Raw genomic sequence first — 17,500 nt, 5'->3', positions numbered from 1 at the left:
TGCTTGTTCAGTGTCTTCTCCTCCTTGGTACCTTCTTTCTGTAGACCCTGTAGTTACCTGCTGTCATCCCTCCAGCATTTTCTAGGCTGTCCCTGCTTGTTCAGTGTCTTCTCCTCCTTGTACACCCTGCAGTCACCCGATGTGATCCCTCCAGCACTTTCTGGGCCCTCTCTCACTGCTTGTTCAGTGTCTTCTCCTCCTTGGTACCTTCTTGCTGTAGACCCTGTAGTTACCTGCTGTCATCCCTCCAGCATTTTCTAGGCTGTCCCTGCTTGTTCAGTGTCTTCTCCTCCTTTGTATCTTCTTGCTGTAGACCCTGTAGTTACCTGCTGTCATCCCTCCAGCATTTTCTAGGCTGTCCCTGCTTGTTCAGGGTCTTCTCCTCCTTGTACACCCTGCAGTCACCCGATGTGATCCCTCCAGCACTTTCTGGGCCCTCCCTCCCTTCTTGTTCAGTGTCTTCTCCTTCTTGGTGCCTTCTTGCCATCGCCTGATGTGATCCTTCTGATCCCTGCAGCATTTCGCTCTCTTTACCTGCTGTCTTGTGTCTGATGACTTTCTTCCTGAGGTCACGGATCTGGTTGTGATGAAAAAGTGATACATTTGTAACTTATCTGTTAATTGACTTCAATGATTTTGATCTGTTCCCATTGACTTCAATCACCTGGATCCAGCAGAAATTATTATTTTTTAGCCAGGAAACAAAAAGTTTAGCAGACACTGAATAGAATGGAAAGTTGGAACAGTAAAAGTTTATCTGGCAGCAGTTTACTCTTTTTCACCCAACTTTCCCAGAAACAGGAAAGGTTAAAGAGCTGGAGGGCTTCCATTTACTGGGACGTTATTTTTTCGTTTGGGTGCGTAATCTTTCTTTGTTCGGAGCTGTATCATGTGATTCCTTCGCTTCGTGTAAGTGGAAAAACAGATCCAGGAACTGGAGAGAAAAGAATAAAAAAAAAAGAAGATAGTAAAAAAGAAGAGATAAACAGAAGGCGACACGGGCTGCGCGCCGCAGATAACGCCAAATAGGGCGAAACCGGGACAGACGGACAAAAAGGGACAGACGGGGGGGGGGGGGGGGCTGATCCACACATAGGAGAGAGGGGCAGGGAGGGGATGGAGGGGGCAGGATTAGGAGAGAGGAGGGGGAAAGTGAGGAAAGTGTAAACAGAATCACTTGTGTGACTTAGGGCAGAGGAGCTGACAGTCACCCCCTGACGCCCACCACAAGCCCGGAGGCCACTGGCAGGAGACCCCTGGTGTCAGCCCACCTCGGTGAGAAACTTATTATGCAGAAATCTTTCCATTCGGAGGGAGGGAAACTTTGTTTAACTTCTTTGTTTATTTGTTTGTTTTGAAATTGCAACAATGTAGCAAGGAGATAAATACAAAGTCTGCAGCTTGTGGGGACTTGCTGGGGGTTGTAGTTCTGCAGCTCCTGGAAAGCCTCAGATTTGTGAAGGGTGTAAGATGAGTCTGGGGGAGGTGTGAGGGGGCAGTGCGCTGTCACTATGGAAATGTCAGATCTCGTTCCGTTATGATAGACTGGAGGATTGGATCATGTGCGGATGTAGCAGAATTGGTTTTTTTTATTGGTGTCTTCAGTTCTAGAATTCAGTTTTAGCCTAAATCCCAAAATTATGCTGCAAATATGTTATTATATAGTATATAGTATACCGTAATGACAAACTCAGCTCTGCTACATCTGTAATGTTGTGTATACTACATAGCCAGGAAGCGTTTGTGGGGTAAAAATAGAAAACTGCACACAAGGCAATTCCCAAATAAGCTTTTATTTTAGGAATCGGATACTCAGGGGTAATGCCACAATGCTAATGACCCTCGGGTCCTGCAGCCTAGAGGGGCCCAGCTAAATCGCCCTATATACTGAGGGGTAATGCCACAATGCTAATGACCCCCAAGCCCTAGAGCCTAGAGGGGCCCAGCTAAATATCCTTATATACTCAGGGGTATTGCCACAATGCTAATGACCCTCAGGCCCTGGAGCCTAGAGGGGACCAGCTAAATTGCCCTATATACTCAAGGGGTAATGCTACAATGCTAATGATCCCCGGGCCCCGGAGCCTAGAGGGGCCCACCTAAATTGCCATATATACTCAGGGGGTATAGCTACAATGCTAATGACCCCCAGGCCCTGGAGTTTAGAGGGGCCCAGCTAAATTGCCGTATGTACTCAGGGGTAATGCTAATGACCCCCAGGCCCTGGAGTTTAGAGGGGCCCAGCTAAATTGCCGTATATACTCAGAGGTAATGCTAATGACCCCCAGGCCCTGGAGTTTAGAGGGGCCCAGCTAAATCGCCTTATATACTCAGGGGGTATAGCCACAATGCTAATAACCCCCGGGCCCTTGAGCCTAGAGGGACACAGCTAAATCGCCCTATATATTCAGGGGTATTGCCACAATGCTAATGACCCCCGGGCCCTGGAGCTTAGTGGGGCCCAGCTAAATCGCCTTATATACTCCGGGGGTTTAGCCACAATGCTAATGACCCCCGGGCCATAGAGTTTAGAGGGGCCCAGCTAAATTGCCCTATATACTCAGGGGTAATGCCACAATGCTAATGCCCCCCGGGCCCTGGAGTTTAGAGGGGCCCAGCTAAATCGCCCTATATACTCAGGGGGTAATGCTAATGACCCCCGGGCCCTGGAGCCTAGTGGGGCCCAGCTAAATCGCCTTATATACTCCGGGGGTTTAGCCACAATGCTAATGACCCCCGGGCCATAGAGTTTAGAGGGGCCCAGCTAAATTGCCCTATATACTCAGGGGTAATGCCACAATGCTAATGCCCCCCGGGCCCTGGAGTTTAGAGGGGCCCAGCTAAATCGCCCTATATACTCAGGGGGTAATGCTAATGACCCCCGGGCCCTGGAGCCTAGAGGGGCCCAGCTAAATCGCCCTATATACTCAGGGGTAATGCCACAATGCTAATGCCTCCCGAGCCCTGGAGCCTAGAGGGGCCCAGCTAAATCGCCCTATATACTCAGGGGTAATGCTACAATGCTAATGACCTTCAGGCCCTGCAGCCTAGAGGGGCCCAGCTAAATCGCCCTATATACTCAGGGGTAATGCCACAATGCTAATGCCTCCCGGGCCCTGGAGCCTCTATGGGCCCAGCTGGGTCGCCCTATATCCCGGCTATATCAGGGGGTCAGGCGGTGGATTGAGGCCGCTCTGCAGGAATGTTTCCAGTGCCTGGCACATAACACTCAACCTTTCCTGCTCATTTTTTCCATATGTGCACAGCAGGAGGGGGAAGGGGTGCAAGAAATTTCAGGGAGCTAGTAAGGAGGTTTTACCACTGCAAAGCTAAAGTCTAATGTTTTGAAGATGTAGCAGAGCCGAGTTTGTCTGCTAACCATTCTGCAGTCCTATGTAACACTGTACTAAATATCACATTCAGCTCTGCTACATCCATACCTCCCAACTTTTAAAGAAGGAAAAGAGGGACAAAGTTTGCGGCGCAAATTTTTAGGCCACGCCCCCTAACCACACCCATTTCACAGTCACGCCCATATCCACTCCCCATCCACACCCATTCAGCACAAACACGCAGGCAGCCGGCGGGCCTCCAGCACGGACACGCAGGCAGCCGGCGGGCCTCCAGCACGGACACGCAGGCAGCCGGCGGGCCTCCAGCACGGACACGCAGGCAGCCGGCGAGCCTCCAGCACGGACACGCAGGCAGCCACAGTGAGGCGGCCGGTCGCCTTCACAGACAGGCGGCCGGCCGCCTTCACAGACAGGCGGCGGGCCGCCCGCACAGAGAGGCGGCCAGCCGCCCGCAGAGAGAGGCGGCCGGCCGCCCGCACAATGAGGCGGCGGGCCGCCCGCACAGACAGGCGGCAGGGGGGCGCCCGCACAGACAGGCGGCAGGGGGGCGCCCGCACAGACAGGCGGCAGGGGGGCTCCCGCACAGACAGGCGGCAGGGGGGCGCCCGCACAGACAGGCGGCAGGGGGGCGCCCGCACAGACAGGCGGCGGGGGGGCGCCCGCACAGACAGGCGGCAGGGGGGCGCCCGCACAGACAGGCGGCAGGGGGGCGCCCGCACAGACAGGCGGCAGGGGGGCGCCCGCACAGACAGGCGGCGGGGGGCGCCCGCACAGACAGGCGGCCGGCCGACCGCACAGACAGGCGGCAGGGGGTGAGGGGGGAGGGAGGGAAATCAGCGCTGGGGAGATTAGTTTACTGTACCAGCAGCAGCACAGGCAGCGCTCCTCTCTATGCCACGTCTACTAGGATGGTAGGAGGGAAAAGCAGGGAGGCGGAGAGAGAGTGGGTGGGCGGAGCCCGGGAGCCGGCCGTCCCGCCCGTGGCAACGGGACAAACAACGTAAAGCGTGAAAGTCCCGCTGTATCCGGGACGGTTGGGAGGTATGCAGCATGTTAGAATGTGTACATAAGATCCCGCTGGTGGTGGCCGCAGCTTATAGGCCCCAAATCTGGTGACAGGTTCCCTTTAAAGTGAACCTGTCAGGTGCAATCTGCACTCAGAGCCAGGAGCAGTTCTGGGCGCATATTGCTAATCCCTGCCTAACCGTCCCTGTATACACTAGCATAGATAAAGAGATCAAGAACAAATATTTTTAAAGATCTTATATCTTATGCTAATGAGCGCGGGGACTAGTCACAAGGGCGTTACTTCACTTGGCTAGTCGGCTCGCATAGCATGTTAGCATGTTATTACGCCCCTGTGTGAGTACTAACACGCTATGTGAGCCGACTAGCCAAGTGAAGTAACGCCCTTGGGACTAGTCCCCGCGCTAATTAGCATAAGATATAAGCTCTTTAAAAATACTTTTTCTATAGATGCCTTTATCTATGCTAGTGTATACAGGGACAGTTAGGGAGGGATTAGCAATATACACCCAGAACTGCTCCTGGCTCTGAGTGCAGATTGCACCTGATAGGTTCCCTTTAAAGGGAACCTGTCACCAGAAATTTAGCAAAAAAAATAAAAGATTCCCCTCTGCAGCTCCTGGGCTGCATTCTGGAAAGGTTCCTGTTGCTATTGTGCCCCCTTTGAGACCTAAAATAATACTTTATGAAGTCTTACCTTTTTGTATGCAAATCTGTTTTTATGGTCACGGGGGCGGGCTGCCTGGCGTCCGTTATTCCCCCTCCTGCCGTTGTACGCCGTCCCCCATTGCTCATTTCCATACATGAGGACGCCTTCCTCATGTAACTGTCCTCCCGAAGTTTTGTGCATGCCCAGTGCCACTCTCGCGGGACTGAGCACTGTGCAAAGTGTGAACGCTTTTGAGGTGATTGCGCAGGCGCGAGATTATGGGCGGCGCTGTGATTGTCATCAGCAGCGTCATCCAAGTACCTGCCCATAATCTCGTGCCCGCGCTTCTCACTCTGCCTCCACTGTTATGCGCAAGCACTGTCCATATGAACCATGTTACCTATTACCATGGGCGCGAGATTATGGGCGGCGCTGTGATTGTCATCAGCAGCGTCATCCAAGTACCCACCCATAATCTCGTGCCCACGCTTCTCACTCTGCCTCCACCGTTATGCGCAAGCACTGGCCATATGAACCACGTTACCTATTACCATGGGCGCGAGATTATGGGCGGCGCTGTGATTGTCATCAGCAGCGTCATCCAAGTACCCGCCCATAATCTCGTGCCCGCGCTTCTCACTCTGCCTCCACCGTTATGCGCAAGCACTGGCCATATGAACCACGTTACCTATTACCATGGGCGCGAGATTATGGGCGGCGCTGTGATTGTCATCAGCAGCGTCATCCAAGTACCCGCCCATAATCTCGTGCCCGCGCTTCTCACTCTGCCTCCACCGTTATGCGCAAGCACTGGCCATATGAACCACGTTACCTATTACCATGGGCGCGAGATTATGGGCGGCGCTGTGATTGTCATCAGCAGCGTCATCCAAGTACCCGCCCATAATCTCGTGCCAGCGCTTCTCACTCTGCCTCCACCGTTATGCGCAAGCACTGGCCATATGAACCACGTTACCTATTACCATGGGCGCGAGATTATGGGCGGCGCTGTGATTGTCATCAGCAAAGTCATCCAAGTACCCGCCCATAATCTCGTGCAAGCAGTAATAGGTAACATGGTTCATATGGCCAGCACTTGCGCATAACGGTGGAGTCAGAGGGAAAAGTGCGGGCACGAGATTATGGGCGGGTACTTGGTTAACGCTGCTGATGACAATCACAGCGCCGCCCATAATCTCGCGCCTGCGCAATCACCTGAAAAAGCGTTCACATGCGCAAAACTTCGGGAGGACAGTTACATGAGGAAGGCGTCCTTGTGTATGTAAATGAGCAATGGGGGACTGCGTAAAGCGGCAGGAGGGGGAATAACGGACGCCAGACAGCCCGCCCCCGTGACCATAAAAACACATTTGCATACAAAAAGGTAAGACTTCATAAAGTATTTTTGTAGGTCTCAAAGGGGGCACAATAACAACAGGAACCTTTCTAGAAGCAGCCCAGGAGCTGCAGAGGGGAATCTATTACTTTCATTGTGAAATTTCTGCTGACAGGTTCCCTTTAACTGGTAGAGGAGCCAGGATAAAGCAGAGCTGAAGCTGTTGGGAAGCTAGGACCCAGCAGCTCCACAGGCAGGAGACCACTGATCGGTAATAGAAGCCTGCAGATGTCACTCTGCATAGGTTATTACTGGCCAGTGCTATCTGCAGGAGAGAAGTGCTGATTGCACGGTCTCCTCAGCGTCCTGACTCCCCGTGCGTCTGCAGCAGTGAGAAGCCGCACACGGGGAGTCAGAGAACAGCTGCAGGGAAGATCCGGGCTGGGGATGTCCGCTCTGGGGGAGGGGGGGGGGGGGGTCGTCTCTGGTGCAGGGGGGGCGGCTCTGCTGCAGGGGGGTCGCTCTGCTGCAGGGGGTGATTCATACCTCAGCAGCAGTCACAGGAGTAGGTGCGCGCTTGGCTCTGTAATGAAGAGAAACAGCGAGGCGGGGCTACAGTGGGTGGGTGGAGCCCGGGACAAACAGCCTCACGGGCGGGACCGGGATCAAAGGCTCAGAAGAGGGACTGTCCCGCTGTATCCGGGACGGTTGGGAGGTATGCTACATCTATTTGCTAAAGACCAATGTTTAGAAGATGTAGCAGAGCAGAGTTTGTCTGCTAACCATTCTGCAGTCCTATGTAACACTGTACTAAATATCACATTCAGCTCTGCTACATCTAGACGGTTCTTTTCTTGGTTGGAGATTTTTAAGACGACATTAATATTCCGACACTAGTGGATTTGCTGTGAACAACACTACATCTCTCACTGCAGCACAGCAGAGCTGTGCTATTACTGATCCTACAGGGGGCAGCAGTGAGCTGGGAGGCCCTGGCATTGTGCCAAGGCAGGAAATACCAGCAGAGGTGCCACCTTCACTCAATTACACCAAGAGCTGCATTCATAATTCTGCTGTTTTTCTGTTCCCTTTCAGTGCATACAGTATAGTGATGAATTTTGGGAGGGAGAGAGTTTACCCCTCTACTGTGGTACTACTAATACTGGCACTACTGGTACTACTACTACTACTACAAATGCCACTACTGGTACTACTACTACAGGTGCCACTACAGGTACTACTACTACTACTACAGGTGCCACTACTGGTACTACTACTACTGGTACAGGTGCCACTAGTACTATTGCTACTACTGGTACATGTGCTACTACTACTACTGGTAATACTACTACTACAGGTGCCACTGCTGCTGCTGCTGCTGCTGCTGCTGCTGCTGCTGCTGCTGCTGCTGCTGCTACTACTACTACTACTACTACTACTACTACAGGTGCCACTGCTGCTGCTGCTGCTGCTGCTGCTGCTGCTGCTGCTGCTGCTGCTGCTACTACTACTACTACTACTACTACTGGTACAGGTGCTACTACTACTACAAATACTACTGGTACTTCTAATACTGGTACTACTTCTTGTGCTGATTTGTGTAATTGGCCCTTTTTGGATATGGAGTGTCTTCCCCTCCAGTGATTTTATGGGGTGTCTCAAAATTGGGCCCTCCCCCCAGGATCCTGCCTGATTTCCAGGGAATATACGGTTGGGTTTTCTTAGGCTTTCTCCTATAGAGTGGAGAGATCCTTCCCTGGAGGAAGCTGGGGCGCAGACATTCTGTACAGGGGATAAGAGCAGATAAATATAAAAACCGCAGCCGCTGCCAAATTCTATATATATACAGAAGAGAGATGATGGGAGAAGCTGCAGGGGACGGCTAGGGCTGCGCTACTCAGAACAGCCTGTACTGCTGTATCTAAGCCTAACAGGATACCGAGGGTTTCACTGATGTATTTATATACTTCAAATGTAAAACGATTTGTTGAGTTGGTGTATCTAAGTTTATGATGTGAGATACACTTAAATCAGCTACATTACCAAAGGCCATTAGTAGTGATACTGAATATTGAACATATGTATCATGTGTGATACTGTTCAGGAAGAGATGTATCTAATCCTCTCCTGTGTGATACTGTCTGCAGAGCTGTGTATTTAATGCTATTCTTTGTGATACTGTCTGCTGAGCTGTGTATCTAACACTATCCTGCGTGATACTGTCTGCTGAGCTGTGTATCTAATCCTCTCCTGTGTGATACTGTCTGCTGAGCTGTGTATCTAATCCTATCCTGTGTGATACTGTCTGCTGAGCTGTGTATCTAATCTTATCCTGTGTGATACTGTCTGCTGAGCCGTGTATCTAATCCCCTCCTGTGTGATACTGTCTGCTGAGCCGTGTATCTAATCCTCTCCTGTGTGATACTGTCTGCTGAGCCATGTATCTAATCCTATCCTGTGTGATACTGTCTGCTGAGCTGTGTATCTAATCCTCTCCTGTGTGATACGGTCTGCTGAGCCGTGTATCTAATCCTCTCCTGTGTGATACTGTCTGCTGAGCTGTGAATCTAATCCTATCCTGTGTGATACTGTCTGCTGAGCTGTATCTAATCCTCTCCTGTGTGATACTGTCTGCTGAGCCATGTATCTAATCCTCTCCTGTGTGACTCTCTCCTGAGCTGTGTATCTAATCCTCTCCTGTGTGATACTGTCTGCTGAGCTGTGTATCTAATCCTCTCCTGTGTGATACTGTCTGCTGAGCTGTGTATCTAATCCTATCCTGTGTGATACTGTCTGCTGAGCTGTGTATCTAATCCTCTCCTGTGTGATACTGTCTGCTGAGCTGTGTATCTAATCCTATCCTGTGTAATACTGTCTGCTGAGCTGTGTATCTAATCCTCTCCTGTGTGATACTGTCTGCTGAGCTGTGTATCTAATCCTCTCCTGTGTGATACTGTCTGCTGAGCCATGTATCTAATCCTCTCCTGTGTGACTCTCTCCTGAGCTGTGTATCTAATCCTCTCCTGTGTGATACTGTCTGCTGAGCTGTGTATCTAATCCTCTCCTGTGTGATACTGTCTGCTGAGCTGTGTATCTAATCCTATCCTGTGTAATACTGTCTGCTGAGCTGTGTATCTAATCCTCTCCTGTGTGATACTGTCTGCTGAGCTGTGTATCTAATCCTCTCCTGTGTGATACTGTCTGCTGAGCCGTGTATCTAATCCTCTCCTGTGTGATACTGTCTTCTGAGCCTAGTATGTAATCCTCTCCTGTGTGATACTGTCTGCTGAGCCGTGTATCTAATCCTCTCCTGTGTGATACTGTCTTCTGAGCCGTGTATGTAATCCTCTCCTGTGTGATACTGTCTGCTGAGCTGTGTATCTAATCCTCTCCTGTGATACTGTCTGCTGAGCTGTGTATCTAATCCTCTCCTGTGTGTTACTGTCTGCTGAGCCGTGTATGTAATCCTCTCCTGTGTGATACTGTCTGCTGAGCCGTGTATCTAATCCTCTCCTGTGATACTGTCTGCTGAGCTGTGTATCTAATCCTCTCCTGTGTGTTACTGTCTGCTGAGCTGTGTATCTAATCCTCTCCTGTGTGATACTGTCTGCTGAGCCGTGTATGTAATCCTCTCCTGTGTGATACTGTCTGCTGAGCTGTGTATCTAATCCTCTCCTGTGTGATACTGTCTGCTGAGCCGTGTATCTAATCCTCTCCTGTGTGATACTGTCTGCTGAGCTGTGTACCTAATCCTCTCCTGTCTGCTGAGCCGTGTACCTAATCCTCTCCTGTGTGATACTGTCTGCTGAGCTGTGTATCTAATCCTCTCCTGTGTGATACTGTCTATATCTATATTCCCTACATTCTACAGCATTCTCCTGATTGTCAGTTACAATGTATCAGTGCAGAAAACAAAAAAACAGAGACACAATTGTAACAATCAGGAGGTGATAATTAACCTCTTATTCATTATGTTATTAAAATGATGAAGATTTCAGCACAAAGTCAATTACAGATTGTACAAGGACTCCACTTTCCTGACAGAAGAGATGGAGGGATCTGAGGACGAGTCTGAGACAAATAAAAGCTCAACAGGAGATTTCTGGCAAATTACAGAAAACATTTCTACAACACAAAGATCACAGACTATCACCAGGGAAGACTAGAGAAAAACTACAGGAGGCGACCTCGAGCACCACAAATATCACACTGCCCTACTATAAGATGCCGAATTATTAGAGAACAACAAATACCGCAGTGGTCAGTCCTATAATATAAGGCAGACCGCAAACAACTATGCCTTATATAATTATATATTAATAACAAAGTCAGAACCTGCAGAAAAAAGGAACAAACACAAAGTAGGAAAAAAACAAACAAACTGAACAAGGCACAAAAATGTAACACCACAGTATAACTGAACAAATAATGTAATACTGCTCCTATGTGCAAGAATATGACAACTATAATACTGCCCCCTATGTACAAGAATATAACTACTATAATACTGCTCCTATGTGCAAGAATATAACTACTATAATACTGCCCCCTATGTACAAGACTATAACTACTATAATACTGCTCCTATGTGCAAGAATATAACTACTATAATACTGCCCCCTATGTACAAGAATATAACTACTATAATACTGCCCCCATGTACAAGAATATAACTACTATAATACTGCCCCCTATATACAAGAATATAACTGCTATAATACTGCCCCCTATGTACAAGAATATAACTACTATAATACTGCCCCCTATGTACAAGAATATAGCTACTATAATACTGCCCCCCTATGTACAAGAATATAACTAATATAATACTGCCCCCTATGTACAAGAATATAACTACTATAATACTGCCCCTATGTACAAGAATATAACTACTATAATTCTGCCCCCTATGTACAAGAATATAACTACTATAATACTGCTCCTATGTACAAGAATATAATTACTATAATACTGCCCCTATGTACAAGAATATAACTACTATAATACTGCCCCTATATACAAGAATATAACTACTATAATACTGCCCCTGTGTACAAGAATATAACTACTATAATACTGCCCCTATGTACAAGAATATAACTACTATAATACTGCCCAAAGGTACAAGAATATAACTACTATAATACTGCCCCCTATGTACAAGAATATAACTACTATAATACTGCCCCTATGTACAAGAATATAACTACTATAATACTGCCCCTATATACAAGAATATAACTACTATAATACTGCCTCCTATGTACAAGAATATAACTACTATAATACTGCCCCTATATACAAGAATATAACTACTATAATACTGCCCCTATGTACAAGAATATAACTACTATAATACTGCCCCTATATACAAGAATATAACTACTATAATACTGCCTCCTATGTACAAGAATATAACTACTATAATACTGCCTCCTATGTACAAGAATATAACTACTATAATACTGTCCCTATATACAAGAATATAACTACTATAATACTGCCCCTATGTACAAGAATATAACTACTATAGTACTGCCCCCCATGTACAAGAATATAACTACTATAATACTGCCCCTATGTACAAGATTATAACTACTATAATACTGCTCCTATGTACAAGAATATAACTACTATAATACTGCCCCTATGTACAAGAATATAACTACTATAATACTGCCCAAAGGTACAAGAATATACTGTAACTACTATAATACTGCCCCTATATACACAAGAATATAACTACTATAATACTGCCTCTATGTACAAGATTATAACTACTATAATACTGCCCCTATGTACAAGAATATATCTACTATAATACTGCTCCTATGTACAAGAACATAACTACTATAATACTGCCCAAAGGTACAAGAATATAACTACTATAATACTGCCCCCCTATGTACAAGAATATAACTACTATAATACTGCCTCTATGTACAAGATTATAACTACTATAATACTGCTCCTATGTACAAGAATATAACTACTATAATACTGCCCCTATGTACAAGAATATAACTACTATAATACTGCCCCTATGTACAAGAATATAACTACTATAATACTGCCTCTATGTACAAGATTATAACTACTATAATACTGCACCTATGTACAAGAATATAACTACTATAATACTGCCCCTATGTACAAGAATATAACTACTATAATACTGCCCCTATATACAAGAATATAACTACTATAATACTGCCCCTATATACAAGAATATAACTACTATAATACTGCCATTAAGGATCCCATCACTGATGCAGTATATTAGCCGTTGACTGCACTTTTCTTGTCTTCCTACAGGTGATAATGGAGGTTTTCCTTTTTGTCTTTTGCTGCTCAGTTGCGGTGACAGCAGCACTTGGTGAGTCTTACTTTTTTTACGCATTATAGCGCTATTAATTGTCCAGCTGTTTCCAGACATCACTGTCCCCATTGGGACTCGCAATATAAATTCCCTATCAGTTTGTCTTTGGAGTGGGGGAGGAATCTGGAAGAAAACTAATCCCTTGTTACATTGTATCCTCCCTTTGTGATGAGGATATTGTACAGTGCAGATATCTGGGTTTATAAGAATAATTCTTGACATTTTTGGAAACTTTACTAAAAATGACTTTTTCAGAGACGTTGCAGGGGATCGGCGGAGATCGAGGGAGAGTTGGGTGTGAGGGAGGGAGGAGGACGGTTATCCTCAAGATTTCAGATCTGCACAAAAACAGACAATAGTTTCGAAAAATGTGTTTAAATTCGAAGTCAGTGGGCCGTGACTAGGGGCGGAACAATCGCGGTCACAAGGGTCGTCATCGCGACTGGGACTCGGGGTTCAGGGGGTCCCTGAGGACCTCAGCCAGTGGCACACCAGTAATGGCGGCAAGCCATGGGACTGCTATGAGGTCGGGTGCCAGCGCCGAGGATGGTACTCTCAATTGTATCAGTATCACAGATGGCGATACAATTGAGAGGAATGATGGGAGATTGAGCGGCGCGCTCCCTCTGTCATCAATCTCCCGCTGTGTCTGTGGCGCTCCAACAGCTCAAAGCTAAGCGCAATGACGTCACTACTGTGTGCATGCTGTGCCGCGACATGCAGAGAGGCAGAACAGTGGACACGCTGAAGAGACTGGAGCAGCGGGGGAATGAGGAGTAGAGAATATGTATTGAATCATGGCGGCTGGAGGACTATGGGGTTCATTAAAAGGATATGGGGGTTATATGCTGCTACATGAGGATGTATATGGGTGCTGCATAAAACTATATGGGGGCTACATTATACTATATGGAGGAATATGGGGTGCATTATAATATATGAAGGACTATGGGAGTGTATTATAGTATGGAGGACTATGAGGAGTGTATTATAATATATGGAGGACTATGGGGAGTGCATTATACTATATAGAGGGCTATGGGGAGTGTATTATAATATATGGAAGACTATGGGGAGTGTATTATAATATATGGAGGACTATGGAGAGTGTATTATAATATATGGAGGACTATGGAGAGTGTATTATAATATATGGAGGACTATGGAGAGTGTATTATAATATATGGAGGACTATGGAGAGTGTATTATAATATATGGAGGACTATGGGGAGTGTATTATAATATATGGAGGACTATGGGGAGTGTATTATACTATATGGAGGACTATGGGGAGTGCATTATAATATATGAAGGACTATGGGAGTGTATTATAATATATGGAGGACTATGGGGAGTGTATTATAATATATGGAGGACTATGGAGAGTGTATTATAATATATGGAGGACTATGGAGAGTGTATTATAATATATGGAGGACTATGGAGAGTGTATTATAATATATGGAGGACTATGGGGGTGTATTATAATATATGGAGGACTATGGAGAGTGTATTATAATATATGGAGGACTATGGGGAGTGTATTATAATATATGGAGGACTATGGGGAGTGTATTATAATATATGGAGGAATATGGGGTGCATTATAATATATGAAGGACTATGGGGTGCAGTATAATATATGGAGGACTATGGGGGTGTATTATAATATATGGAGGACTATGGGGAGTGTATTATAATATATGGAGGACTATGGGGAGTGTATTATAATATATGGAGGACTATGGGGAGTGCATTATACTATATAGAGGGCTATGGGGAGTGTATTATAATATATGAAGGACTATGGGAGTGTATTATAATATATGGAGGACTATGGGGAGTGTATTATAATATATGGAGGACTATGGGGAGTGTATTATAATATATGGAGGACTATGGGGAGTGTATTATAATATATGGAGGACTATGGGGAGTGCATTATAATAAAGAGGACTATGGGGAGTGTATTATAATATATGGAGGACTATGGGGAGTGTATTATAATATATGGAGGACTATGGGGAGTGTATTATACTATATGGAGGACTATGGGGAGTGTATTATACTATATGGAGGACTAAGGGGAGTGTATTATATTATATGGAGGACTATGGGGAGTGTATTATAATATATGGAGGACTATGGGGAGTGTATTATAATATATGGAGGACTATGGGGAGTGCATTATAATAAAGAGGACTATGGGGAGTGTATTATAATATATGGAGGACTATGGGGAGTGCATTATAATAAAGAGGACTATGGGGAGTGTATTATACTATATGGAGGACTATGGGGGTGCATTATACTATATGAAGGACTATGGGGAGTGTATATAATATATGGAGGACTATGGGAGTGCATTATACTATATGGAGGACTATGGGGAGTGCATTATAATATATGAAGGGCTATGGGGGTGCATTATACTATATGGAGAACTATGGGGAGTGTAATATAATATATTGAGGACTATGGGGAGTATATTATATATGGAGGACTATGGGGGTGCATTATAATAAATGGAGGACTATGGGGATGCATTATAATATATGGAGGACTATGGGGAGTGTATTATAATATATGGAGGACTATGAGGAGTGTATTATAATATATGGAGGACTATGGGGAGTGTATTATACTATATGGAGGACTATGGGGAGTCTATTATAATATATGGAGGACTATGGGGAGTGTATTATACTATATGGAGGACTATGGGGAGTGTATTATAATATATGGAGGACTATGGGGAGTGTATTATACTATATGGAGGACTATGGGGAGTGTATTATAATATATGGAGGACTATGGGGAGTGTATTATAATCTATGGAGGACTATGGAGTGCATTATACTATATGAAGGACTAAGGGGAGTGCATTATAATATATAGAGGACTATGGGGAGTGTAATATAATATATGAAGGACTATGGGAGTGTATTATAATCTATGGAGGACTATGGGGAGTGTATTATAATATATGGAGGACTATGGGGAGTGTATTATAATATATGGAGGACTATGGGGAGTGTATTATAATATATGGAGGACTATGGGGAGTGTATTATACTATATGGAGGACTATGGGGAGTGTAATATAATATATGAAGGACTATGGGAGTGTATTATAATCTATGGAGGACTATGGGGAGTGTATTATAATATATGGAGGACTATGGGGAGTGTATTATAATATATGGAGGACTATGGGGAGTGTATTATAATATATGGAGGACTATGGGGAGTGTATTATACTATATGGAGGACTATGGGGAGTGTATTATAATATATGGAGGACTATGGAGAGTGTATTATAATATATGGAGGACTATGGAGAGTGTATTATAATATATGGAGGACTATGGGGAATGTATTATAATATATGGAGGACTATGGGGAGTGTATTATAATATATGGAGGACTATGGGGAGTGCATTATAATATATGGAGGACTATGGGGAGTGCATTATACTATATGGAGGACTATGGGGAGTGTATTATAATATATGGAGGACTATGGGGAGTGCATTATAATATATGGAGGACTATGGAGAGTGCATTATAATATATGGAGGACTATGGAGAGTGTATTATAATATATGGAGGACTATGGGGAGTGTATTATAATATATGGAGGACTACGGGGAGTGCATTATAATATATGGAGGACTATGGGGAGTGTATTATAATATATGGAGGACTACGGGGAGTGCATTATAATATATGGAGGACTATGGGGAGTGCATTATAATATATGGTAGACTATGGGGTGCAGTATAATATATGGAGGACTATGGGGTGCAGTATAATCTATGGAGGACTATGGGGAGTGCATTATAATATATGGAGGACTATGGGGAGTGTATTATAATATATGGAGGACTATGGGGAGTGCATTATAATATATGGAGGACTATGCGGAGTGTATTATAATATATGGAGGACTATGGGGAGTGCATTATAATATATGGAGGACTATGGGGAGTGCATTATAATATGCAGGACTATGGGGAGTGTATTATAATATATGGAAGACTATGGGGTGCAGTATAATATATGGAGGACTATGGGGAGTGTATTATAATATATGGAGGACTATGGGGAGTGTATTATAATATATGGAGGACTATGGGGAGTGCATTATAATATGCAGGACTATGGGGAGTGTATTATAATATATGGAAGACTATGGGGTGCAGTATAATATATGGAGGACTATGGGGAGTGTATTATAATCTATGGAGGACTATGGGGAGTGTATTATAATATATGGAGGACTATGGGGAGTGCATTATAATATGCAGGACTATGGGGAGTGTATTATAATATATGGAAGACTATGGGGTGCAGTATAATATATGGAGGACTATGGGGAGTGTATTATAATATATGGAGGACTATGGGGGTGCATTACTATATGGAGGACTATGGGGAGTGTATTATAATATATGGAGGACTATGGGGTGCAGTATAATATATGGAGGACTATGGGGAGTGTATTATAATATATGGAGGACTATGGGGTGCAGTATAATATATGGAGGACTATGGAGGGTGCATTATAATATATGGAGGACTATGGGGAGTGTATTATAATATATGGGAGGACTATGGGGGTGCATTATAATATATGGAGGACTATGGGGAGTGTATTATAATATATGGAGGACTATGAGGAGTGTATTATAATATATGGAGGACTATGGGGAGTGTATTATACTACATGGAGGACTATGGGGAGTGTATTATAA

The 17,500-nt window shown here is 45.2% G+C and overlaps 1 protein-coding gene across 1 annotated transcript in view; it reads left to right on the top strand.

Annotated features, from left to right (window-relative positions):
* Positions 1-1,147: 1,147 nt before the first annotated feature.
* LOC142256230 (phospholemman-like) overlaps positions 1,148-17,500 on the top strand; it is a 39,479-nt gene continuing 23,126 nt past the window's right edge. Inside the window, exons 1-2 of the mRNA XM_075327809.1 lie at positions 1,148-1,275; positions 12,680-12,740. Of these exons, the coding sequence (XP_075183924.1) occupies positions 12,686-12,740 (55 nt within the window). The 5' untranslated portion in view covers positions 1,148-1,275; positions 12,680-12,685. The remainder of the gene's footprint in view (positions 1,276-12,679; positions 12,741-17,500) is intronic.

This window comes from Anomaloglossus baeobatrachus, chromosome 11, assembly GCF_048569485.1.
Source record: "Anomaloglossus baeobatrachus isolate aAnoBae1 chromosome 11, aAnoBae1.hap1, whole genome shotgun sequence".
Taxonomy (NCBI): Eukaryota; Metazoa; Chordata; class Amphibia; order Anura; family Aromobatidae; genus Anomaloglossus; species Anomaloglossus baeobatrachus.
The sequence above is the reverse complement of the archived record's forward strand: the minus strand, read 5'-3'. Positions and strand labels throughout refer to the sequence as shown.